The 26657-nt window shown below is 38.5% G+C and overlaps 1 protein-coding gene across 1 annotated transcript in view; it reads right to left on the bottom strand.

The window, feature by feature from the left end:
• Window positions 1-10629: 10629 nt before the first annotated feature.
• The window catches only part of LOC127416634 (protein unc-13 homolog C-like), a 190274-nt gene continuing 174246 nt past the window's right edge, over window positions 10630-26657 (bottom strand). Inside the window, exons 30-33 of the mRNA XM_051656078.1 lie at window positions 22166-22313; window positions 17389-17481; window positions 16577-16736; window positions 10630-12958 (exon numbers count right to left, since the gene is read on the bottom strand). Coding sequence (XP_051512038.1) covers window positions 12673-12958; window positions 16577-16736; window positions 17389-17481; window positions 22166-22313 — 687 coding nt within the window. The 3' untranslated portion in view covers window positions 10630-12672. The remainder of the gene's footprint in view (window positions 12959-16576; window positions 16737-17388; window positions 17482-22165; window positions 22314-26657) is intronic.

Below are 26657 nucleotides of genomic sequence, written 5' to 3' on the forward strand. Positions count from 1 at the left end.
AGAAAAATTTCTGCAGCATTGAAGGTCCCAATGAGCACAGTGGCTTCCATCATCCATAAATGGAAGAAGTTTGGAACCACCAGAACTCTTCCTAGAGCTGGCCGCCCGGCCAAACTGAGCGATCGGGGGAGAAGGGCCTTAGTCAGGGAGGTGACCAAGAACCCAATGGTCACTCTGACAGAGCTCCAGCATTTCTCTGTGGGGAGAGGAGAACCTTCCAGAAGAACAACCATCTCTGCAGCACTCCACCAATCAGGCCTGTATGGTAGAGTGGCCAGACGGAAGCCACTCCTCAGTAAAGGGCACATGACAGCCCACCTGGAGTTTACCAAAAGGCACCTGAAGGACTCTCAGACCATGAGAAACAAAGATTGAACTCTTTGGCCTGAATGGCAAGTGTCATGTCTGGAGCAAACCAGGCAATGCTCATCACCTGGCCAATACCATCCCTACAGTGAAGCATGGTGGTGGCAGCATCATGCTGTGGGGATGTTTTTCAGCGGCAGGAACTGGGAGACTAGTCAGGATCGAGGGAAAGATGAATGCAGCAATATACAAAGACATCCTTGATGAAAACCTGCTCCAGAGCGCTCTGGACCTCAGACTGGGGCAAAGGGTCATTGTCCTGTTGGAAGATGAACCTAAGCACACAGCCAAGATAACAAAGGAGTGGCTACGGGACAACTCTGTGAATGTCCTTGAGTGGCCCAGCCAGAGCCCAGACTTGAACCCGATTGAACATCTCTGGAGAGATCTGAAAATGGCTGTGCACTGATGCTCCCCATCCAACCTGATGGAGCTTGAGAGGTCCTGCAAAGAAGAATGGGAGAAACTGCCCAAAAATAGGTGTGCCAAGCTTGAAGCATCATACTCAAAAAGACTTGAGGCTGTAATTGGTGCCAAAGGTGCTTCAACAAATTACTGAGCAAAGGCTGTGAATACTTATGTACATGTGATTTTTTTTTCCTGTTTTTTATTTTTAATAAATTTGCAAAGATTTCAAACAAACTTCTTTCATGTTGTCATTATGGGGTATTGTTTGTAGAATGTTGAGGAAAATAATGAATTTAATCCATTTTGGAATAAGGCTGTAACATAACAAAATGTGGAAAAAGTGAAGCGTTGTGAATACTTTCCGGATGCACTGTATATAAGTAAATTTTGTTAAAAATTATTCACAGAGTCACTTATATAGCTTTGGGAAGTCATTTCATTTTAGTGAATCGATTCATTCGGACAGTTCATGCATATACAGTAAACTAGTTCAAATGATTTAATCACTGATTTACTTGATCTCCTGCGCAGAATTCAGTTTGTTTCTTTTTTGATTCAAGCAAAATAGTTAGATAATTGCTGCTGTTTATCACTATGTTTTTAACTTAAATAGCATAGTTTTATTTGTTGTACTGCATTTAGTATTTTTAGGAACTTTATATGTTCAATTTAATTTAATTAAGATACTGTATAGCTTTTTTGTACCACACAATACTGTTCTGAATCTAAACAGAATTTAAGTGACACAAAAGTAATAATGAACCTTTGAAATATATAAACTCAGCAAAAAAAGAAACGTCACTTTTTCAGGACACTGTATTTTAAAGATAATTTTGTAAAAATCCAAATAACTTTACAGATCTTTATTGTAAAGGGTTTAAACAATGTTTTCCATGCTTGTTCAATGAACCATAAATAATTAATGAACATGCACCTGTGGAACGGTCGTTAAGACACTAACAGCTTACAGACGGTAGGCAATTAAGGTCACAGTTATAAAAACTTAGGACACTAAAGAGACCTTTCAAAGAGGATGGCAACAACAACTGCCCAAGTTACACCAGGAATGTACAATCCCTCCGTCAGTGCTTAGACTGTCCGCAATAGGCTGAGAGGCTGGACTGAGGGCTTGTAGGCCTGTTGTAAGGCAGGTCCTTACTAGACATCACCAGCAACAACATTACCTATGGGCACAAACCCACCTTCGCTGGACCAGACAGGACTGGCAAAAAGTGCTCTTCACTGACGAGTCATAGTTTTGTCTCACCAGGGGTGATGGTCGGACTCGGGTTTATCGTCGAAGGAATGAGCGTTACACCAAGGCCTGTACTCTGGAGTGGGATCGATTTGGAGGTGGAGGGATGAAGAAGGGGTTTTACAGCCCCTACTTCATTGTACCGAAAAATGGCAGTGGGTTGCGGCCAATCTTGGACCTGCGAGTACTGAACCGGGCCTTACACAGACTCCCGTTCAAGATGGTGACGCAAAAACGCATTCTAGCGAGCGTCCGGCATTAAGATTGGTTCGCGTTGGTAGAACTGAAGGACTCATACTTCCAAGTCTCGATTCTACCTCGACACAGACCCTGCGGTTTGCATTCAAGGGTCGGGCGTATCAGTACAAGGTCCTCCCTTTCGGCCTATCCTTGTCCCCTCGCGTCTTCACGAAGGTCGCAGAGGCAGCCCTGGCCCCGCTAAGGGAAGTGGGCATTCGCATCCTTAACTATCTCGACAATTGGCTAATCCTAGCTCACTCTTGGGATGTGTTGTGTGCACACAGGGACCTGGTGCTCTCACACCTCAGCTGACTAGGGCTTCAGGTCAACTTGGAAAAGAGCAAGCTCCTCCCGGTTCAGAACATCTCTTTTCTCAGCTTGGAGTTGGACTCAATCTCGTTGATGGTGCGCCTCACGAACAAGTGTGCACAGTTGGTGCTGACCTGTTTGAAGACATTCAGACAGAAGACAGCGGTTCCACTGAAACTGTTTCAGAGGCTCCTGGGGCATATGGCATCCTCAGTGGTGGCCACTCCGCTCGGGTTGATGCATATGAGACCGCTTCAGCACTGGCTTCAGACTCGAGTCCCGAGATGGGCATGGCGCCATGGGACACATCGCGTGGCCATCACGCCGATGGCCATCCCACCTCTTCAGCCCTTGGACCAACCTCACGTTTCTACGGGCAGGTGTTCCCCTAGAGCAGGTCTCCAGGCACATCGTGGTTACGACAGATGCCTCCAAAACGGGCTGGGGCGCTGTATGCAATGGGCATGCAGCCGCTGGCTCATGGACAGGCCCAAGGCTACGTTGGCACATCAACTGCCTCGAGTTGCTGGCAAAACCCTGCAGAGGTTCGGCCGTTGATCCAGGGCAAGCATGTGTTAGTTCAGACAGACAACACGGCAATGGTAGCATATGTCAACTGTCAAGGTGGTCTGCGCTCCCGTTGTATGTCACAACTCACCCGCAATCTCCTCCTCTGGAGTCAGCAGCACCTCAAGTTGCTGCGAGCCACTCACATCCTGGGTGACCTCAACAATGCAGCAGACACACTGTCATGGCAGGTTACCCACAGGGGAGAGTGGAGACTCCACCCTCAGGTGGTCCAGCTGATTTGGAGTCGATTCGGGCAGGCACAGGTAGACCTGTTCGCCTCCCAAGAATCCTCCCACTGCCTGCTCTGGCAAGCCCTGACCGAGGCACCTCTCGGTATAGATGTGCTGGCACACAGCTGGCCCCCTGGTCTTTGCAAATATGCGTTTCCCCCAGTGAGCCTACATGCACAAACCCTGTGCAATTTCAGGGAGGACGAGGAGCAGGTCGTCCTGGTAGCACCCTACTGGCCCACTCAGACATGGTTCTCAGACCTCACACTCCTCACGACAGCCCCCCCCCCCGGCAAATTCCCCTGAGGAAGGACCTTCTTTCTCAGGGACGGGGCACCATCTGGCTCCCACGACCAGACCTCTGGAATCTCCATGTCTGGCCCCTGGATGGGACACGGAAGACTTAAGCAGTCTACCACCCGCGGTGGTAGACATGATCATTCAGGCTAGGGCCCCCTCTATGAGGCGCCTGCATGCCTTTAAGTGGTGTCTGTTCGCTAAATGGTGTTCTTCCCGACCCCCAGAGATGCGCAGTTGGATCGGTGCTTTCCTTCCTGTAGGAGAGGTTGGAAGGGTGGCTGTCCCCCTCCACCTTGAAGGTGTATGTAGCCACTATAGCGACACACCATGACACAGTGGACAGTAAGTCCTTAGGGAAGCACGACCTGATCATCAGGTTCCTGAGAGGTGCCAGGAGGTTGAATCCCTTCAGACCACACCTCATTCCCTCATGGGACCTCTCTGTAGTTCTTCAGGGTCTACGGAGAGCCCCCTCTGAGCCCTGTGGCAGACGAGTTCACAGAGAAATTCGCTGCCGGCTCAGTACATGTGCTAACTAAGCCCTGCACTGGTGTAGGTGCTCTGCATGTGGTAGTTCCCCATAGGTAACCCCATGCAATGTAAATCTTCCGCTAATTTGTTTCCCTGTTGGTAAACTGCGTCTCCCTCTGCCCCAGTCACCATGTTTGTAGAAACTCCTCCCCCGTAGGGTAAGACCTACCATGGGACTTCTCCACATGACATACTTCCGACAAAGTTCGGCAAGACCATATGACGTATTTCCACTCAAAATACCCCCCCTTCTTGGCGGGGTGTGGTCTCCGTGGTGTCTTCCCCTTGGGAGGGACACCCCCCAACGTAGACCTGGTGGCCCCAGTCGGTTAATTCCTTTTTTTTTGGGGGGGAGAGAAAAAAAAAGAGGATAAGAGGCCACGACTGGGCTAGCCTGTCTCTATCTTTTGGGCAGTCGACCTGTCCCCAAAGGGCCGTTCGACACTCAACGGCGTTGGGGGAGGTTACGTGTCAGCCTGGTGCGCTGGCTATGAGGCACACAGTGGTCTGCCCATCACACACTGACAGTTCACGTAACACAGTTCAGCCAGTTGCGGTGTTTCGTATAGGGACCCCTAGTGTCACTACATCGACACAACGTCGAGTGAGTGACAGATAGGGAATGTCCTGGTTACTTGCGTAACCTCCGTTCCCTGATGGAGGGAACGAGATGTTGTGTCCCTCCTGCCACAATGCTGAACTACCCGCTGAAATGGCCGGGACCTTGTCTCGGCTCCTCAGCACAAAACCTGAATTAGTGGTTGCATACCAGCTCCTTTTATACCCATATGTCCAGGGGAGTGGTATGCAAATACCACTCGCCAATTTTCATTGGCCTTTTATCAAAGACCAGAGGTGATTCGGGCTCCCAAGAGTGACCCCTAGTATCACTACATCGACACAACGTCTCGTTCCCTCCAACAGGGAATGGAGGTTACGCAAGTAACCAGGACGTTACTATATATTTATAGTTCTAATAATAGTATTTACCTGGACTAATCAATATAACTGTATAAATAGAATTTTGACTGCAGAATTATCATGATATTCATATATTTAAAACAATTTTCATCCTTAAATACCTTTAATGTAGTTATCTACTTTTTGTTAACTTGTAGTGTGGTTTAAAATGTCACTAGACTGTAGTTTAGCTGCTTTAAGTTATGAGTAGCTTGTAGCTTGGGAAACTAGTTTCCAAGTAGCTTCCCCAAAATTGACTTAAACAAAAAAATTAAATTTTAGAGCAAATATGAATGGTGAAGTGTACAATGTCTGTGTTCACAGGGAACTGAAAAAATAATTATTGTTTTCAAACAGGTTTCCTGAACACTGCCCCCTCTGCATTGGTACTACAAACAGATAGTCCCACCATTGGTTGAACCTGCATTGCTGTATAGGGCTGGTCAGTATGCTCAAACAAAACAGAGCAATGTTTTGAGTTGTGCCACAGAGCCACAGTGTGAACACTTTTTATGGAAATTAACCTATGAATGGCTTACTTATAGTTATCTCTGCATATTAAGCTGGGATAGAAGGATAGAACACAGGAGAAAAATACACACCTCTGAACACATTAAAAGGAATTTTACGGGTTCATTACAAGTTAAGCTTATTTACCAACATTTGTGGCATAATGTTGTTTACTAGGGCTGGGCGATATGTAAAAAATATTTTAGCGATAATCACCTTAAAAAATATCACGATATCCGATTACATCGTCAACCCCCCTAGCGAGTGTCAGTTAATTTTTTTGCTTTATTGATTTTGCTTTAAAAATTTAATTCATTTATTGAAACATGAAAAACAAAAGACATTTCTAAATTCAAATGGCACTTTAAACTAAATGAAAAAAACAATAAAATAACGAAGTGATCAAAAAATCTTATTTAACAACCTCCCCAAATCCAAACATTTACCATCTCCAATGGCTCCATTTGCCATCACGCAAGCATCCGTCAATGACAACAGGTGGAAAATTACTAATAGCCTACAGATTAAGAACTAAAGACAAAAATAATAAAAATAAATAAGCCTAATAAATTCCCTTGTGTTCCCAAAATAATGTTGCATAATGTGTGTTCTTATCGAATTTGTGTTTGTATTGCATTTTGGTAATAGAGTAAATGCTGCCTAAAGAAAATATAATAAAACTCAATTTTAGGTTCAAGGTGAATGTGTCTTGTATTACTTTATGATTTAATCACTTTTGTCTTTGTTTCTTTAATACAAATATATATACTGTATATTACTGAACCTACAGAGTTGCATTCACAATGCATGCCAACTGCATGGAAATAAAGCGAACTAATCTCACAGCACCTCCCGAGATGATCTGAGATAAACTGCAGCATTCTCACATACAACATTATTCTTGCAAACAGTTTTCAGATGAATGAAACAGAGAAAAAACTCTTTACATGCACTTGTTCCACAAGACAGGCTCGTGCTGCATGCTTCTGAACAAACAGCGAATCAGACACAAGTATTTACGGCTTTTCTTTTGTCTGTTCTTAGAAATATAATAAAGTGTGTTTCTTCAAATGCATGTCTTTGTGACTAACAGCATTGCTTGTCATGTGTCATGACGTCTTGCAGGTCACCTGCCTGTTGCGGGTAGATGAGCAAAATTACCTGTGCATGAAATACATTTGAATGAGAAGCTTGCGAACTGGATTCAGCCTTGTCACATTTTGTGGGTGGCGGGTGCTAGTTTCACACCCTGGCCACTGTTTAATATATTTGGCGACTTCCCAGATCAATGGTTTTGCCATTTCCTGATATTGTCGATCATCGTCTGTTCGCAGTCGGCATCGGGATATTTGTAAGACATTGTCCTATCACCCAGCCCTATTGTTTACCACAAAAATAAAGCTGTTGAAAAAAAAAATGTATCGAGGTTACAGTGATGCACTTACAATTGAAGTGAATGGAGCCACATTTTTGAGTGTGTAAAGGCAGGAATGTAAAGCCTATAGTTTTATAAAAGGACTTACATTAATTCTTCAATTAAATCTTGTGAATTATATGAGCTGTAAAGTTATTTCAATTGTCATTGAGTTACGTTGTCATGGCAATTTACAATCCATTGTAAATGCCTCACTGTAACCCAGATTTGTTTTTTGTTTTTTGTTTTTTTAATGAAAAGGTGGGACAAGTTAATATTATTTTTACTGGTAATTAACATTATGCCACAAACAGGGCCGCCGATAAGAGGGGACAACTGGACCTTTTGTCCCGGGCCCGGGGTTGAGGGGGGCGCCCACAGAAAGGCTCTTTCATATAGTAGAGTGCATCTAAATGCGTTCAGCTGAAAACACGGATACAAACACGGAGACAGTGCACAACAGCAAAAGCCATAGGGTTAGCACACAGTGATGAGATAACTGTCCGCACATTTCCAGTTGCAGCCATGGCCACAAATCTTGTCGATTGAGCTTAACTTTCAACCCGGAATATTCCTTTAATTTTATTGCTCTGTATTCTTTCTGTATGTTAACAGTTTTCAAATTTGTGTCTATTTTTATTTCTTCTAAGTAATTTAGAAAAAAAAAAAAAAAACACCAAATACAAAGTTGGTATTTTAATGAAACATTACTGAGAAGTACTCCATTAAATTCTGAGCTTTAAAAGAGTAACCTCTGAGCAATAAAATGTTCCTCTTGGACCTGCTTTGGTGTTTCTAAATGTAAAGTAGGGTTTATCTCTTTCTACCTCATTGTAAAAGGACATTCCGGTGGGTCTGAATTTATCCAGATGAGTTCAAGCATATGCCATCAAGGTCCAGCTTGTGTCTGTTTCTGTCTGTAAGGTCTCATATAGTCATGTCTGCCCCCCTTTAAAACTGTTTAATATCCTGCCATAACCACACAGATGAAGGGCATATGCAAAATACATCTCTACCTACCCATTTGTGTCCTCGGCTCTGTGCACATTCATAAATTACAGCATGTGGTGCATCTGACAGAGAAAGGGCTGTTCGATTTGTCTTTTTTACATTTACATTCTGGAAAGTTTTCAGAATTGATTATGCCATATGTTAATACAAGCATGTGGAATCGCTTTCAAAACTACATTCACCCCAGATGGAGGTCGATTGTTCGGGCCCATTTTACTGCCGGCCCACTGGCAAAAGTCCCGGTTCTCCCTATGGCCAGTCCGAGCCCTGGGCTTCAGGACAGTATTATACTTTTACAAAATCCATAGAATTCAGACCTGTTTTGGGTCAGAGGAGACACTGCTAGGGCAAACAGGGAAAACTGAGAGTCAGCAACAATAAACAAACAGTCAGTTTTTATTCATCAGGGTGTGTAAAGGATTCAGTTAACACCTTTAACATTGTTGTGAATTCTTTGTCTGATACCTCTCATTTTGCCTTCAAGATGCAGAGAGATTGATGACCCAGGGTCAGCGCATTGCTATACCCGCAAGAACAGAAATATTGGCTCATTGCTGGTTTGGTGATTTTTTAAAGATGTCAGTATGGTGGTAGAGTCAGGGAGCATCACCCGCAGCACTTGGAGGCTGAGATGCAGTGTATCCATAGCAACGGCCTCAAAATTCATCCGAGACTGCTGTCAAATGACTGTGTGTAAATGCATAGAATATGGTATACAGAGTCAATAATTTATTATGTGTTCTATAAAATTATTATTCCAGAGATGCGCTGATTTGTCCCAGAGGTTTCTCCCTAGCTGAATGCACAGTAAAACTGATGGGGTAAAAAATACGAGGCAAAATATTGGTGAAGATGGTGACATTTTTCACATACAGAACATATTTAGATATTTTTTTCATTTTAAAGGTGCATTTTAAAATGGGAGAAGTGTTTCTCTCTGAAATAAGAGCGACTTAACAAGCAGAACATGATCATGGCAGATGGTGAGGATTAAGTTTGTCATGATATTGTTAATAACGTCTAAGATAGGGGCCTGGGTAGCTTAGCGAGTATTGATGCTGACTACCACCCCTGGAGTCACGTGTTCAAATCCAGGGCATGCTGAGTGACTCCAGCCAGGTCTCCTAAGCCACCAAATTGGCCCGGTTGCTAGGGAGGGTAGAGTCACAACCTCCTCGTGGTCGCAATAAGTGGTTTTTGTCTCAATGGGGCGCGTGGTAAGTTGTGCATGGATTGCGGAGAATAGCACGAGCCTCCATATGCTGGGAGTCTACATGGTGTCATGCACAGCGAGCCACATGATAAGATGCACGGATTGACTGTCTCAGAAGCGGAGGCAACTGGGACTTGTCCTCTGCCACCCGGATTCAGGTGAGTAACTGTGCCACCATGAGGACCTAGTAAGTAGTGGGAATTGGGCATTCCAAAATTGGGGAGAAAAGAATAAAAAAAAAAATATAAAAAAAAATAAAAATAAAAAAATAATGTCTATGATACCAGCTGATGCATCCTGATACCACCATTTTATTTGAATAACAGGCTGAATGATGCAGTTACTCTGTTGTTGTGTTATTTCTTGAGAGTTTTATAAAAATACTATTGTTATTATTATTGTATTTAGCAGGATATTTTATATAAAATAATGCAGTCCTGAACTTTTTAATTTCTCCACTTCATGCAGCATTGCAAAAACAAAAAAACAAAAAAGCAAAAAACAAACTCTTAATTGCCCTAAAATAGACTTAATTTTGTACTGTATATGAAAAATATAATGTATTTTTGAGTGAAATATGACACAGGACTTCTTTGTAAGATTCAACCTTCCAAATCGCTTGATTTTCTTTTAGTTTGTTTTGATTTTGAGGTGAAATGTGATGTGGACATGTTTTCATAAGAACTTCTTATAACTTCCTCTGATTAGACCTGAATGTGCAGTGATCACCAGTTTGAATTTATGAAAAATTATGTAAACAATGCACAATTCTGATATCAGTGTTGGGTAAGTTACTCAAAAACGTAATCTATTACCAATTAATGTTCAATGAATTCAAAATAAAACTTTACATTTATACTTCTATTGATATTCATGCATTTCTCAATTAAAATGACTTGTTATTTATAGATGTACGTATGAGAGTGAAGAAGTGAATGGGGCCAATCTGTGAATGTTAAAATACTACTGTTTCAAATGGATAGCCACAAGAAGTAAACAATGTGTTAACATGATTTAAGTATGATAAAACTGTTTGCTAACCTTTTCTGTGTAGTTATATCCAATTTTACAACTTCGTTGCCATGACGACGTAACGCCATATACTCTAAAACAAAATTTTATGTAAACACAATGACTTAAATGACTTTACAGCTCAAATTATACACAAGTTTTATCAGAAGAATTAATGTGCTTTTATAAAATGCTAAGCTTCACACTTCTGCCTTTAAACCCTCCAAAATTTGGCTCCCTTCACTTACATTTAAGTGACTCATTGTAACCTCGATTTTGTTTTCTTTTATTTATGCCACATTATGCTACAAATGCTGTTGATTGAGCTTAAAGGTGCACTCAGTAATTTTTTCCTCATTAAAAAGTTTAATTCCTAAAGACATGAATTGTAATTGTGCAATATATGTAGGAAATCATGACCACTCACATTAAAATGGAGACTCAAGTTATATCAGTAAGCTTATAAAAGCTGTTTTATTCTACATGGAGAGGGTCCGCACATGGGGGCTGCCATGTTAGTATCACATGACCAGCCGAATGCTACTCGCTTAATCTCAGTAACCATCCTGTAATATGACACTTTCACTCATTGATTAAAGTAATCATGGCTGACTGTGAATACTAAATTTCTACAATGGCATCTGAAACTGAAAACTACTGATTTTAAACGATGCTGCATCCACACCACTAGGTGTCAGTGTAAGTCCAAGACAAAGACACAAAGACAAAGGTTACTAAGTGCACCTTTCACTTGTAGTGAACCCAGAATATTCCTTTAAATTCATTCCGTGTAAATGTTTTTAGCAATATGTGTTACCTAAGTAATGTCTTTAGAACTTAATTGAAATTTAGCAACTGTAATATGATTAAAACAATTTTAAATGTAATGTTACATAACTTTTTTGACTAAAAATGTAATTAGATTATAGTAACTAATTATTTTGTAATTGCATTACATCCAACACTAATACATACTATAAAAGTGTAATGTGTGAAAAGGTTGCTTTCCTTGATTAAAATGCAATACAACGAGACTTTCATTACAATATCTCACTAAATATATTTACATGACATACAATTTGCCATCAGTGCAATACATAGGAATGTTGCATAAATACCAAATGTTAAACTTTTTCCTCTGTAAACAAAAATAAATGAAATGACGGCGATTGATTTACCTTTTTTTGTAAAGCAACATTTACAAATTTCATATCAGATAAAACAACTTCACAAAGATCATCCCAAATTAAATTCAGAACCGGCCCATAAACAATCAGATATGATTTAGCAAAACTAAAAACATAATTCATGTACATATGTAACACGTGTACATAGTATATACTGATTTTCATACAGATCATGGATTGCTTTTGTATGAAAGTTTTTTTTATATATAACTGCCATTTTTTTATTTATTTATTTTTTGAATCAAAGTTGTTTGAAAAAATTAAAAGATGATATCAAACAGTCAGCAAAACTGATGTACGCTTGCCTTCCAGAGCCCATGTTCACAGTGATTATTCAGAAAGGCTGGAAGCCTATGTTTAAAAAAAAAAAAAAAAAAAAAAAAAGTATGTAAATGAACAAGAAATATGAAAAAAAAAAAAAAAAAAAAATTCCACCCATTCTGCCTATACCGGCAAGACGGAAGGTGGGTTTCATCGTTGTCAACAGCTATAAAATTACAAACACTTATGAAGAGATTCGTAGCAGTCATCGCCATTTAAAAAAATGGTCTCTTTTTAAAGTCGGCTCAAAATACAAAACATTAGAGGGGAAAGGGTTCGACCTGACGCCCACAGTCACTGTGAACACATGGGAGAGACGTCACCAAGGAAACAACACATGCACCACCAAGTGCCTTTGTGAAAGATGGAAAGGGCGAGGCAACAAAAACGGAAAAAGTAGGGTGAGAATGAAAAGACAAACAAAACCGCTACACACTTAAAGAGAGGATGATAAACACTGGACAAAAGATCGAGCAAATTTAGAAAGACTTCGTCGAGAATTCATATGGGTTTATGTGTCTATTGTTTTTTTTTCCCTCTGTTTTCTGTCATCTGTTTTGGCACTTTATCTGAACAAATTAACTATCTGTTCAAAAAGACTAATCGTCATACAAAACTGTATTCAACGTCTCTTGAACATAACTTCGTAGCATATAATATTTGATAGAGCATACGGTAGGTAAACACTTTTGTACGTACTTGTAGTTTAAAATGAACATTCCAACAGATGTTTTACACACACATGCACAAAAACAAACACAACCATCTTGCGCTGTTGGGATTTCACTCTGTTTCTTGCCGCTTTTTTCCCCGCTCTTTTCCCCCTGCGATTATTTTTACGACACCTCCTCGGCTGACCGTGTGTCCGATTTAAGACGTACAAACTCTTTGGCCACTTCGTCGTTGGTCCTTTGTGAGAGTATTCTCATGATGGTCAGACCGGTTTCGTCCATGGTTATGTTCTTGACGAGTGGATAGCTTGCATTCAAACTGCCTTTTTCAGCCAGTTCTCTGAGCTGCAGAACCGTCATTCCGATGATACGGTCCTCTCGGGCGAAGCAGTAGTCCTTCACGGAGATGTGAAGCTCGTAGGCCTCTGGGCCATGCTCGTTACTCAGCACGCTGGGGAAAAGGTACAAAAGGCATAGTTGATATTAATTTTATATCAAACTTAAATCATTTGCTTTTGGATGAAGTATTAATATACGTGCTACAGATTAGGGCTGCACGATTACGACAAAAATCCTAACTGTTGATTATTTCCCTTGAAATTTTAATTGCAAGGTCAAGTAATAGTGATTGTAATTGAGGTTACAGTAAAGGACTTACAATGGAAGTGAATGGGGCCAATTTTTGGAGGGTTTAAAGCTTATAATTTTATAAAAGCACTTCTATCAGCAAGACCTGCAGACTTGAGTGAAATTTAAGATGACATTTATTTGATGAATATAAAACAGAAATGTAATGTCTCTTTTTGGCGTAAGCCCCGTCTGGCGGTCCGAAGATGTTGTACTCGGAACAGTCATATCCTGCCGGAGATAGGAGGCAGGGGCGAGGAGCCTACCCCGTGCAGGACGGGACTCAACTGGTGGTGGTGGTGGGGTGGTGGAGGTTGCCGTGTTAGCACACTGAAACAGCAATATGATAGATTGTGAGCAGATTTATAAAGCACTGGATTACATGTGATTGGCTAGCAGTTACCTAGCTAATGGTGTGATGATGTACAGCTGCTAGTCTTCCTGCTAGAACCACGCTGCGCTTACATTAATTCTTCTGTTAAAACTTGTGTATTATTTGAGCTGTAAAGTTGTTTAAAACAATAATAATAATAATAATAATAATAAAAAAAATCTAAGTTTTAGGGTTTATGGTGTTACATTGTCCTGACAACAAAGTTGTTAAATTGGATATAATTTGACACAAAAGGTTAGCAAGTGATTTTTTGCAGTAGCTGGTGGACCAGCAAAACTTAATTGGTGAAGCTAGTTGACCTGAATGGTTTTTCTGGTGAAGCTGATTGACACACCAGCATCCAAAACACAACATATGCTGGTCTTTTCAATGCAGATGTCTTTGGTCTGATACGTTTGTTTTGTGACCAAAATCATGCTATTTTATGTGGTTTTTAAGCGAGAAAGTTAATACAGTGTCATTGAGTTTGATTGTAGAGAGCAATGCTTGGGTTAGAGAATTTCATCACATTTTCTCTTTGGCTTTAAATGTCGCTATTGAAATTGTAGATTCTGGTCTTTTTGTTGAGCCAACCCTTTACTAAAGCCTGCTCTTAATTCTCAGTACCTCTGCAATAACCTTTGAAGCTTTAAATGAGACTGTCAGTGGTTAATGTTGACTCTTAATGTGAACGCTTGATTTGTGTGCTGTTATTCAAGTGTATTTCCATGGATTAAAGGTGATCCATCAATGCTGCTGGAGACAAAACAGGAGTTAAACATAATCATATTCTTCATCAAGATCTTTCTGTCTCTTTCACAGGAGAAACACTCAGTATTTTTAAGTATTTTGAAGCCCCTTACACCAAATACATTGATGACTTTAAAAGCCATGTTAACAGAGAGGTAGGAGTTAAGTGAAGATCTACGCATGTTATTCTCAGGTCCTGCTTACACTTGGTATTAAAATGTGTCTTGGTTGATCCAATCACAAGTGGTCAAGTGAGACACATTGTTTTATAACTTTTTTATTCCCATTAAATGTTTAATGAATATGAACTGAAAATGAACTGATTATTTGATGGATTTGTCATAACTTATTAAGAGTGACTTGTCATCAAATAAATGTGTGAATATACACTCAGTGACCTCTTTATTAGGTACACCTCTCTAATACTGGGTAGGACCCCCTTTGCCCCCAGTATGGCCTGAATTCGTGGCATGGATTCAACAAGGTGCTGGAAATATTCTCCTTAGAGATTCTGCTCCACGCTTACATGACAACATCACGCAGTTGCTGCAGATTTGTCGGCTGCACATTCATGGTGCGAATGTCCCGTTCCACCACATCCCAAAGGTGCTCTATTGGATTGAAATCTGGTGACTGTGGAGGCCACTGGAGTACACTAAACTCATTGTCATGTTCCTTGAACCAGTTTGAGATGATTTGTGCTTTGTGACATGATGCGTTATACTGCTGGAAGTAGCTATAAGAAGATGGGTAGACCGTGGTCATTAAGGGATGCACATGGTCTGCAATAATACTCAGGTAGGCTGTGGCATTTAATTGATGCTTAATTGGTATTAAGGTGCATAATGTGTGCCAAGAAAACATTCCCCACACCATTAAACCACCAACTCCAGCCTTAACACATGACGCAAGGCAGGATGGATCCATGGATTCATGTTGTTTATGCCAATTTCTGACCCTACCATCTGCGAGATTCATCAGACCAGGCAATGTTTTTCCAATTGTCTACCATCCAGTTTTGGTGAGCAGTGCCAACTGCAGCCTGTTTCCTGTTAGCTAACAGTGGTGGAACCCGGAGGCATTTTCTGATGCTGTAGCCCATCTGCCTCAGTGTTCGACTTGTTGTATGTTCAGAAATGTTTTTCTGCATAGCACTGTTGTATATTGTGGTTATTTAGGTTGCCGTTACCTTCCTGTCAGCTTTGACCAGTCTGGCCATTCTCCTCTGACCACTGTCATTAACAAGCCGTTTTCGCCCACAGAACTGCCACTTGCTGGTTATTTTTTGTTTTTTGCACCATTCTATATACACTAGAGAATGTTGTGCGTGAAAATCCCAGGAGATCAGCAGTTACAGAAATACTCAAACCAGCCCGTTTGGCACCAACAATCATGCCACTGTCAAAATCACTTAGATCACATTTTTCCCCATTCTGATGGTTGATGTGAACAACTGAATCTCCTGACCCACATATGCATTATTTAATAATTACTTGTTTTAAGGCAGCTTTACAGAAAATCATGCTTTAACAGAAAATGAAACCGTAATATCTGCAAAGTCTTGGAGTCATCATTGTGTAGTTTGATTAATTATGACTGTAAATTGTTTATAAAAATGAATAATTAAATAATTGTATTTAGAGCCCCAGTGAGCAAGCCGGAGGTGACTGTGGCAAGGAACACAAAACCCCATAAGATGTTGGTTAATGGAGAAAAATAACTTTGGGAGTGTGTGTGTGTGTGTGTGTGTGTGTGTGAGTGTGTGTGTGTATATATATATGTATTGTATATATGCTGGCTAATTCTACCTCATAAATGGTTATTTTATTTTCTTCAAGCAAAATCTATGTATGTAGATGTACAGATTTTGCTATAACAAAATAATAAAATATATCAATAAAACTATTTATTAGGTACAATTAGCCCAGCATATTGTCAGTATAAGCTGACATGTTGGGTTAAATTGGTGAAAATGCATAACCCAATTTGCTGGGTGAGTTTAATTCAACATGTGTTCTATCCAATATTTAACCAAGTGCTGGGTTGCCAATTGGATTATTTTTAACCCAACCAGAAAAGAAAAGAGTGCAAAAAAGAATTCTCATTTTTGTAATGTGAATAATATAAAAATACGTATATAATAAAATATGTTTGCATAAGAAATACTGCAACAATTACAATATATTATGTAAACTGCAAAGTATTTATGCACCATGGGAATAATAATAATAAAAAAGAAAGACTGCATGGACAAGATTATCTTTGTGAGGTCAGCATAACCTCTATAAAAGTTCAATACTTTATGAAATAAGTACTCACTACTGGAATGATTCGTTGTATTTTGGAGACCAGTTGTTATTCCTGGTTTTGGTGCTAAACTTGCGTTTCTTGTCAGCTAGGTGTGGTCCGATGGCGTTGATCTCCACAAATGGCCGGAACATGACATTCGTCTGCCAGTTTATGTTGTTCACACCTACAACTGCAGAGAGGATTGTCAAACGACCATTAAACACATACAGCTGAGCCATATTTAATTATACAACTTCTACAATATCCATTCATGTGACACTTTGACATCAAATGCTATAACAAAAGAGTCATTGGCTGATTTTAACTCTATGAGGTTACTGTATGTTTTATTAGCCAGCTCTATAACCCTAGTGTTTTGAACTGTGTCGCTTATACCAGAACTTCAGTACTAGACTGGGTAATAGACTAAACTAACTCTGTAGAGATGAAGCTCATTAACAGAGTACTGGAGGGTCCAGCTGAGAGCCATTACAGACTGAGGCGAGCTTTAATCCTGATCATTACAGAAGCAGCAAACCCCTTGCACAATCCAAACACATTATCAGTCAAATTACACTAATTAATTCAATAAATATATAGACTGTGACAAAGAAAAATAATTTGTAGTAGCCTCTACATCAGATCTCAGAGTATGTGTATGTGTGTACAGGCTCAAAAATCAGCTAAATCATGTTTGCTTTAAATCTTCTGATATTAACAGGTGTGTGTGTGAGGGTTAGGTTTAGCAAATACAGTATATAAAATATCATTACCTCTGTATAATGACCAATTCATATAGGGGTCCTTACTAATATGGTGAAACAAACATGTTTGTGTGTTACCTTTCACACTGACTTTGTGTTCTCCAGTACCAGGGTGTGAGATCAGGTCCACCTGGACAGTGACCTCACCAATGGATCCAGACGTTGACAGACCTAGAAACAGTTTTAAATCATGTAAACTTCATATGCCACATAAAAGCATCCATGAAATACCAGTCAACACATGACATTCGCAATATAAAATAAAAACATGCAAACATTTACACTGAGCCATTTAGCAGATGCTCATATCCAGAGTGACTTTCAAAATGTGCTTTAGCTTCACATAAATGACAATTATGAAAAACAGATAGCAAGTATGCAATTTAGAACAACAAAGAAGGGCTTCCTGTAAACTTAGATACAACACAAATACAATAAAACTACATGGACAAATATTATTCTCCCACAATCCTTCCACATTTAACTATGTGAAAGACACAAAAGAACTGTTGTATCAGAATTGGATTCGGTTCATGTCTGTTACTTTTGAGGCCATCTACATTCTAATCCAAAATATTGACAAAATCAACCTTTATCAGATAGACATATTTAGAATTTGCAGACCAGTAAAATGGATCAATAATGATGATTCAAATCGATGTCTATACAAATAGCTTTAAATTGTCCTATACAATGCTCTCCAAAATAAGAACAATCCTTCCTCCTAAATCACAAATACCACTTGCCCTCAACCATTGTAAATAAAAGGGATAAGCTCTTCGAAATGTCCCACCCGAACTTCCTGTTTCAAGTAGGAAATACGACAACACAGGTCTGAAAACTGTGCCATCAAGTCATTTCAGGACGTCTGTACTTTTGAAAAATATTTTAAAAAATGTCACGTACTTATGTGCAAATTTTCAGGGTGAGAGATTTTTCTATCAAAATGTAGGACCTTGATTTTTAAAGCACACATTGGCAGAAACTTGTGCGCACACACACTCTAATATGCTGATCATTGTGTTTGAATGTGTCCTGCATTCTAAAAGACCCTCTGGTGTGCCGTTTAAACTCCCAAAAGAGCCATAACAGCGTCGCTATACAGAATGGAGTTGGTCCTCTCTAACAGCCTCCACTGTTTTGGGAAAACTTTCCACCAGATGTTGGAACATGGTTGTGAAGATCTGATCCCATTCAGACACAAGAGCATGAGTGAGGTTATTGTATGTCGTATCATTAAGATATGTCTTCATTAAAACAAAAAAGCCCAGCAAAACCTGTTAATTTGAAGGGAGCGTCCTCACACTTTTGGCCACATAGTGTATTTAGGAACCATTCAAAGCATGATTTAACAGACTGATCACACTGTGAATTCGGTGACAGTAGGTCAACAGTTTTTCGGCTGAAATCAGTCTGTGCTTAACGAAGTTCAAATCACTGCCCCCAGTGGCCGAAGCTGGAAGCATTTTTGAATGTATGGGCATGTGTGAGCTCCAGTTTCCTGGTGAAATGTCCACAGAGTGTTGCTAAAATTGAGTTTAATTAATTTTTTTTTTTTTTTTTTTTTTGTGTAAATGATGTAATACAGTCAACAGAAATGTTTATTTTATTAACCCCTTAACACAAACCCAACCTTAAACCTAACTGTTAGTGGAGTAACAATTTAATTTGAGAGCGGAAATGCAACCTCTGAATTGTGCTCATCATTGCTTATGAACACGACTACGTCCAATTTTCCCACGCGGGACCAGAACCTGTGTCTGGGAGGTTGCTCATCAGTATTGCAGTACATGCTTTCATTATTAATGGCGATCACAGTTGAATTGGTGCAAAAATGTCTTATGGGGGATTCAGCAATGTGGAGATGATTTCAGTGTACATGAACTCTCGGAAGCAACATGTCGATTTCCTGTATGATCATGTTGGATTTAAAAGCAATTACTCTGGCAGACAAAAGTTGTTTAATTTTATTAAAGAGAAAGTTGGAAACCTGCAGTACACTGGGATTGTTTTAAAATAATGCTTAAAAATTAGAGGTATACCGGTCTTTAAGAAAAATACAATACAATCTGTCCTGCGACAGTTTTTTCACCAATTCATTTTTAATAGCTGTGGTCTGCTATACATCCTGAATTCAGAATTCCTTAACTGTAGTCTATGGATTTTGGATGCCATCCAAGATTGCTCGCTTAAACTGTATACTTTCTTCTCACAGGACTTTGTCAAAGGAGTAGAGACAGACAGATTGTTCCAGAACAGGAGAACACAGCTGAGAAACAGAGTAAATCAAAGGGCTTTGGTATCTTTTTATTTGCTCTTCAAAGTTACAGCAAACAGATAAACTATCAGGGCAACATTTGCCCAAGGAATTCAAAAGTGCTTGATGAGTGTTAGCTAAAAGAATGACTGAACAATTACCAGCAGGTACCTGTCCATGGCAGACATCACCAATCAATCAAGATCAGATTAACCTGGTCTCTATTTTCATTTGCTCTCTGACCTTTCGTAACAAACGCTCTGTTTGATCAGTGTTTCGGTGACTGATGCCTCGGGTCTTGTGGGTAAATTTCCTGATCACATTTGGATACTTAAAATGACACAGGAAATCAACACGTTGTTTCCGAAAGTTAATGTACCCTGAAATCAATCTCATTCAGTTGAATTACTGACAAGTGCCATCCCCCATCAGACATTTATGCATCAATTCAAGCATAAATAAATTTCCGTCTAGTGCTACTGGAACCTCCGAGACGTGGCTTGTTGTTCCCTGTGAACCTGGAAGTAATCACGTTCACATAATAAACAATGTTTAGTGTGATTCAGAGGTTAAATTTTTGCTTTAAAATTATTATTTTTTTACTCCATTGACGATTAGGTTTCGGGTTGGGGTTTAGGTTAGGGTTAGGGTTAATAAAATAGGCATTACAGTTAAAAGGTCACTTTTGGTGCCCAGAAACTGAAGCTCACACAGGCATTTACGTTCAACAACACTTTCAGCTTCGGCCACTGGGGGCAGTGATTAGAATTTCGCTATCACAGAATAATTTCAGCAGCAGAACTTTCAACCTGCTGTGGCCAAATTCACTGTGTGATCAGTCTAACTTAAAGTATAAAAAAGTACACAATGACTGTACAAATGGAACACTTTGGAAAATGCTGTGACTACTAGAAATGTACTCACTGCAGTGCATGAACTTTAATTTTGTAATTTAGCATTTTGTAATGATGAGATGAGGAAACTAATTTTCTTTGATCTTTTGAGATGAAAGATAATAAAAGAGAACCATTATAATATAAAAACATACTGTAACTTTTCAGAAAAGAAAACATCCAACCTGGTAAAAAAGACAAACCTAAAATGCATTAAAATGCAACTGAAAGAAATGTTGATCAAATATATATCATTCAATACTGGAAAGTATTGATGACAAAAAGAGTTACATTAATTAAATGCACTAGACTACTACATAAGAGCTCTTGATGGTGCATTTGACATAGTAATATGTGAGATGAAAATGCATTGATATCTCTGAATAGGACTGATACAGAGTTAGAGTTTCAATCTCTAGGTGTGGGACATGAACACATCTTTTAAATTAAGAGAAAACAACATAATGTTTTATAGTTTTTCAGAAGGTTAGTGCTGATGATCCCCTCACATGTTACAATTCAGGCCAAAATACAGAGTAGTTAGTGGTGTTTGTTAAGGTAAGGTGGGTTCTTTTGACTTGGGCGAGTACCATCCATCTATTATATATGCATAATGTGACATGCATTACAAAAGAAAACTTGAAATTCTGAACAGCTTATCTTTTAGATAACTATATAGCCACTATTAGGTACCCACAAATAAAAGATAAATACTGGATAATAGTTAAGACAGCTGCATTATGCTTAGAGATTTTCAAGTCAACATCAAAAAAGTCTGAAAAGTGCAGAAGTTTTGTAAGTTTGACCCAGCATGACATCTCTAAAATCTGCTGTGTAAAACCCCAAAAGAGAATTCCCCTCCAAACCAAACCAACCCTAGAAATCCATCACCTGCCCCGACAGAAAAGCCCCTGTAACTGCAATGATGAATTGCACCTTACATGAAGTTTGATTAATTATAAACAGTGTGAGGCGAAGTAAACAAAGCTCATCACCTCACACATACACACACATACACAAAATTGTGTATCACACAGAGAATTCACATTCTCCATCTGTATTTGGCCTCACTAGTTAGAGGGAAGCAGACATGTAGGAGTAAGGTTGTGTTCTGCTTGCTGCATACTGCACAGTATGTACTGTATACTCTTTAAAAATAGTGTGTAAAAAAGACCGGGGAACGAGTTCTGAAGAGCATGTGAGTCAAAAATGTCATAGAAGTACCACAAAATGACGTGGCTGCTTCAGCGACTGCGTTTTCATGAAAAATTGGCTTTTTATGTCACTACAGGTTAGGTTTAGGTTTAATGTTTATGGTAGGGAGGTCGGTTTTGTTGATTTAAAACTCGATAGAGCATTAACCTTAAAAACCTCATCTGTTTAGGAGAACATTTACAGTAACTCACTTTTAGCTGCACTAGGTGGACAATTTACCTTGGAACTGCCACAAAATGTGTCAGGAACCACATAATATAATTTTGCAAAAAAAGGTCATCCTGGTATTCTATGTATCCAGACAATTTTCACACTGTGCATGGTATACATTCAGCATACTATTTGGTTACAAAAATACTAGGTTAGTGTGCCATTTGGAACATACCCAGTGATACAGAAAGAGCATAAAACTCTCAAACTCCATGGAAACCCGTCTAACTAACCCCCCTCCAGTTCTGATACTGCTGAGAGCATAAATATGGTCTGTTACCTTGAGAGGTCTGGGTGCATATATATTTCTTGATCAAGGCATCTGTGGGTTGAGTGTAAAGGCTGAGGGCGTATTTCAGGGACTTCAGATCAGGACTCTTTTCCAGGAAATTCTTCTTCAAACCGTTTCCCCCCGCATGGAAATATTGCTAGACAGAGAAATAAACATGCTGGTTACTAGCCAATTATTAACCTCAGTGCGATTTATTATATAAAAATAAAGTAAAAAGTGCAATTAATCATGTCTCTGGACCGTAATAATGAATCAGAGCAATTCATGCTTGAAGTATAATCTGTGTTCAGCAGGGGGCAGTAATCAAAACACCAGCTGTATAGGCAATGCGCAGCTGTACAGACAACAAACCGTTCTTGTATTGAAACGCAGCTGCATGGAGTGCAATTACGAACGTAGGGATCTTGAGATGTGTTTTTTACAGTTTCAAACTACATATAACTTGACACTACGACCTAAAAACTCTGTTTATGACGCAGTGCAACCTAAGTGAGACGCTCCAAAAGCATCCGTCTGACGCATCTGTACATTGATGTGTCCTTAGGAAAGCCCTTATAATAAATCTATTTTGGACAGATTCAATTGCAAAACGTCTGCCACAAAAAATGTATGCATTGTAATTATCTGAATTATTATAGTTATACTATATATATATATATATATATATATATATATATATATATATATATATATACACTGCCGTTTAAAAGTTTGGTGTCACTTACTCATTCTTCTTTATTATATATATATTTTTTTTACATTTAAGAATAATAGTGAAGTCATCAAAACTATGGAATAACATAAACGGAATTATGGGAATTATGTTGTGACTAAAAAAAAATCCAAAATAAATAAAACATATGTTATATTTTAGCATCTTCAAAGTAGCCACCCTTTGCCTAGAATTTGCAGAAACTTACTCTTGACATTTTCTCAACCACCTTCTTGAGGTATCACCCTGGGATGCTTTTAAAACAGGATTAACAGAGTTCCCATCTATGCTGGGCACTTATCACTTTTATTGTCACACAGCCATATACACAAGTGCAATAGTGTGTGAAATTCTTGGGTGCAGTTCCAAGCAACATAGTAGTCGTGAAAGTGATGAGACAATTTACAATAAACATCAGATTTACAACACAATTTAAAATCTAATATACACATAATTACACACAAAACAATATACAAATAATAACATACAATGTACAGTATACAATACACACAATATAGAATACACATTATACAATAAAAAAGTATATTTATAGTATATATAGAATGTACAGTAGGTTGTATTGTACTGTATTGACATTCAGGCTGTCGGTTGATAGTAAGTTGTTAAGAGAGAATATATATAATAATATAATTTATGACAGTCTGGTGTGAGATATAAGAGTAAGAGTAATGCAGTGCAGTGCTGATGTATTTTGATCGTGGGAGATCAACAGTCCAAAAGTCCGATTGCTTGGGGGAAGAAGCTGTCATGAAGTCGGCTGGTGTGGGTCCTGATGCTGCGATACCGCATGCCTGATGGTAGCAGTGAGAACAGCCCATGGCTCGGGTGGCTGGAGTCTCTGATGATCCTCCGATCCACTTATTGGCTGCTTTTCTTTATTATTTTATTTATTTATTTTTTTTTATAAAATTTTAGTTTTGTAATTAAATAAATTAATATGTTGGCACAATTATATTTTTGTCTACAAAAATAATTTCAAACATTTAAGCATACGCCTTCAGATCAATGAGAAACATTTCAGTCAAGTGACCCCAAACCTTTGAACGGCAGTGTATATATATGTATATATACGTATATATACATGTTTATTATTTATAATAATTTAAATATAACTATAATTTGAGGGCCTTTCTCAGCAAATATTTATATATGCAATTAATTGTGATTAATTCAATTAATTAATGGGTATATCATGTAACTAATTTGATTAAAACTGTTAATCGATTGACAGCCCTACTTAGTTTACATGCAGGGAGAATGATACCACTTAATGATTTTGCTTAGTAAAACATAATTTTAATAAAAGTTGGTGTCCTTAATATTTTTTTATTATGCAGTAACCATTTAAAAAAATGCATTCAAGGTCATTCTGAACTGACAACAAACTTTAGCCATGACTATTCACAATATAGCACAGCCTAGAGCGCATTTTCGCTCAAGTATTTTAATACCACGCACACACACACACACACACTGAAAAATCAGTCATTCATTACAATAGAGCAAATGAATTACAACATTGCAAATGAAACATTCTCAGTGGAGAATCACCACAGGCTATGTTCAAGCAATTCTGTAATGTTCATAGTTCCACGTTATGTTAATTTATTGAATCCCAAGTTAATCTTGAGGCATAAGATGGATAAAACAGCCGTCACATTCACCTCTTGTCAGCCGAGCACAATCAGATTGGGGTTAAACAGAATCTCAGAGGAAATGTCTGAGTAAATGGCACATTGAGATATCTGATATGACTGCACATGGTTGTCTGCGACAGGTTGCCTTTTTATCAGCTCTGGTTTATTATTCCATTAGCATAAAGAATGATTAGAGTGAATGGAGTGGATGGCCTGGTGATGTTTTCTGGTGAGCTTATCATCTGCAATGATTAAGACAAATAAGATTAGCTGGTTCTCTAACTACATGATTCTCATGTAGTTATCAGTGTGTTTTCTCATTTCAATAAGAGTCATTGCAGCGCTTTACCATCTCAAGATGATCGGCTCTGGCCGCTGTGGCTTTCACCTGGACCTTAATTTATCAGATGATGAATGATGACTGGCTGATGTCATTTATCTCTGTTGTATTGATTGATCAGGTGGAGCATCACTTTGGTAATTCAGAAGAAATAATAAACAAGCTGCAACATTTACGACATTTGCTCAAACTCAAAGCAACAGTCCTGTGGGTATAGGAGACTAGAGTATCATGCACAATACATAGTTCCAAAAAGTGCCCTAGTCTTTCACATAATGATCATATCAGTCTTTGTGTTATGGAAATACTTGAAATGCAGTAGATTTCAAATGCATGGTTTTCTGGTGGCACTTTGTTTCAGCTGCATTATTAATTAATTAATTAATTAAAACAAAAAAACATTTCTAGCATGTATTCAGTTATTCATTTTTCCAAGCATTTGTAAGGGACTTTTCTGGATTTACATTCAGCTTTATCAATAGCACTAGTGTTATAGTGTTTAATACCACAGAAATTAAAGTTAAGGATTTCATTTAAATAGTTTTAAAATAGTTAAGTACACAGGGCCAGGGAATAAACATTAAAATACTCACTGTTTAGAGTTTTGCCACAAGACCTTATTATTACGCCATTTGCGCTACACACATTAATAATACCTTAATTATGTGTTGAGATAAGAAAAGTGTTCTTGAATTACGAACAATGTCTGTGTAAAGTTATTTCCAATCTTTCAGTGTCATGATTGCATAATGCCGGTAAGTTAGTAAATCCTGTGACTTTCAAACAGTACACACAAGTAGTGTTGAGTTCGAGTCCACCTTAGTTGAGTCCGAGTCTTTAAACAATCGAGTCCGAGATGAGTCTGAGTGTAGAAGGGGCCGAGTCGGACTCAAGACTGAGTCCATAACAGGCCGAGTCCGAGTCGAGTCCGAATGAATCTGTCATGAATCTGAATTAAAATTGTAACCGTAAACTCAACATCAATATTTTAAGCTTACTTTAAACTTCACAACTAAGAAAAACAGTTTGCAATATAAATGTAACAAAAACACCTCTGTTGCATTTCATATATACATTTTATAATTAGTATCCTGCTGAACAGACTTCATAGTGGTTCGACATTTAGGTGTATGAAGCCAAAACTGTCCTTCAAATGTTGACATTTCAATTATTTGTTGCTTTTTCCCCTCCACTCATACATAGACTAAAGAAAGTGAAATCTGTGTTAGTCATTACAACCAAGGTTATTATGTTTCAAATTCTAATTTAGTTTTTATTTCTATTTTCATTTTCAATTTGTCAATTCAATTTAATTTTATTTTATTTAAAATTATCCCTATCTAAAGAAATAATAGTCTATACTGAGATTTCTTTCTAACTCTTTTTTCTCAAACTCGAGTACCCCAACTCTACGCACAAGCATACCAGAAAGGGATGTGAAGTAACTATCTGCAAAGTACATGGATCAAAATCCACCCAGAGTTGTACGGTAAGTGCACTCAGATTCACACATTTCAATTTCATATCAAAATTCCGTCAAACTAAATTGAGTAACCTTTAATAAAAAAAAAAAAAAAAATATATATATATATATATATATATATATATATATATATATATATATATATATATATATATATATATTTGAAGTTTTATTAATTTAATTGATATACATTATACAATTCAATCAGATGGAATTTTGTTATGAAAATGAAATGCGTAAATCTTTAAAATATGCTAAAATATTTTTTGAGCGTGAAAACAGGATTA

This window comes from Myxocyprinus asiaticus, chromosome 26, assembly GCF_019703515.2.
Source record: "Myxocyprinus asiaticus isolate MX2 ecotype Aquarium Trade chromosome 26, UBuf_Myxa_2, whole genome shotgun sequence".
Taxonomy (NCBI): domain Eukaryota; kingdom Metazoa; phylum Chordata; class Actinopteri; order Cypriniformes; family Catostomidae; genus Myxocyprinus; species Myxocyprinus asiaticus.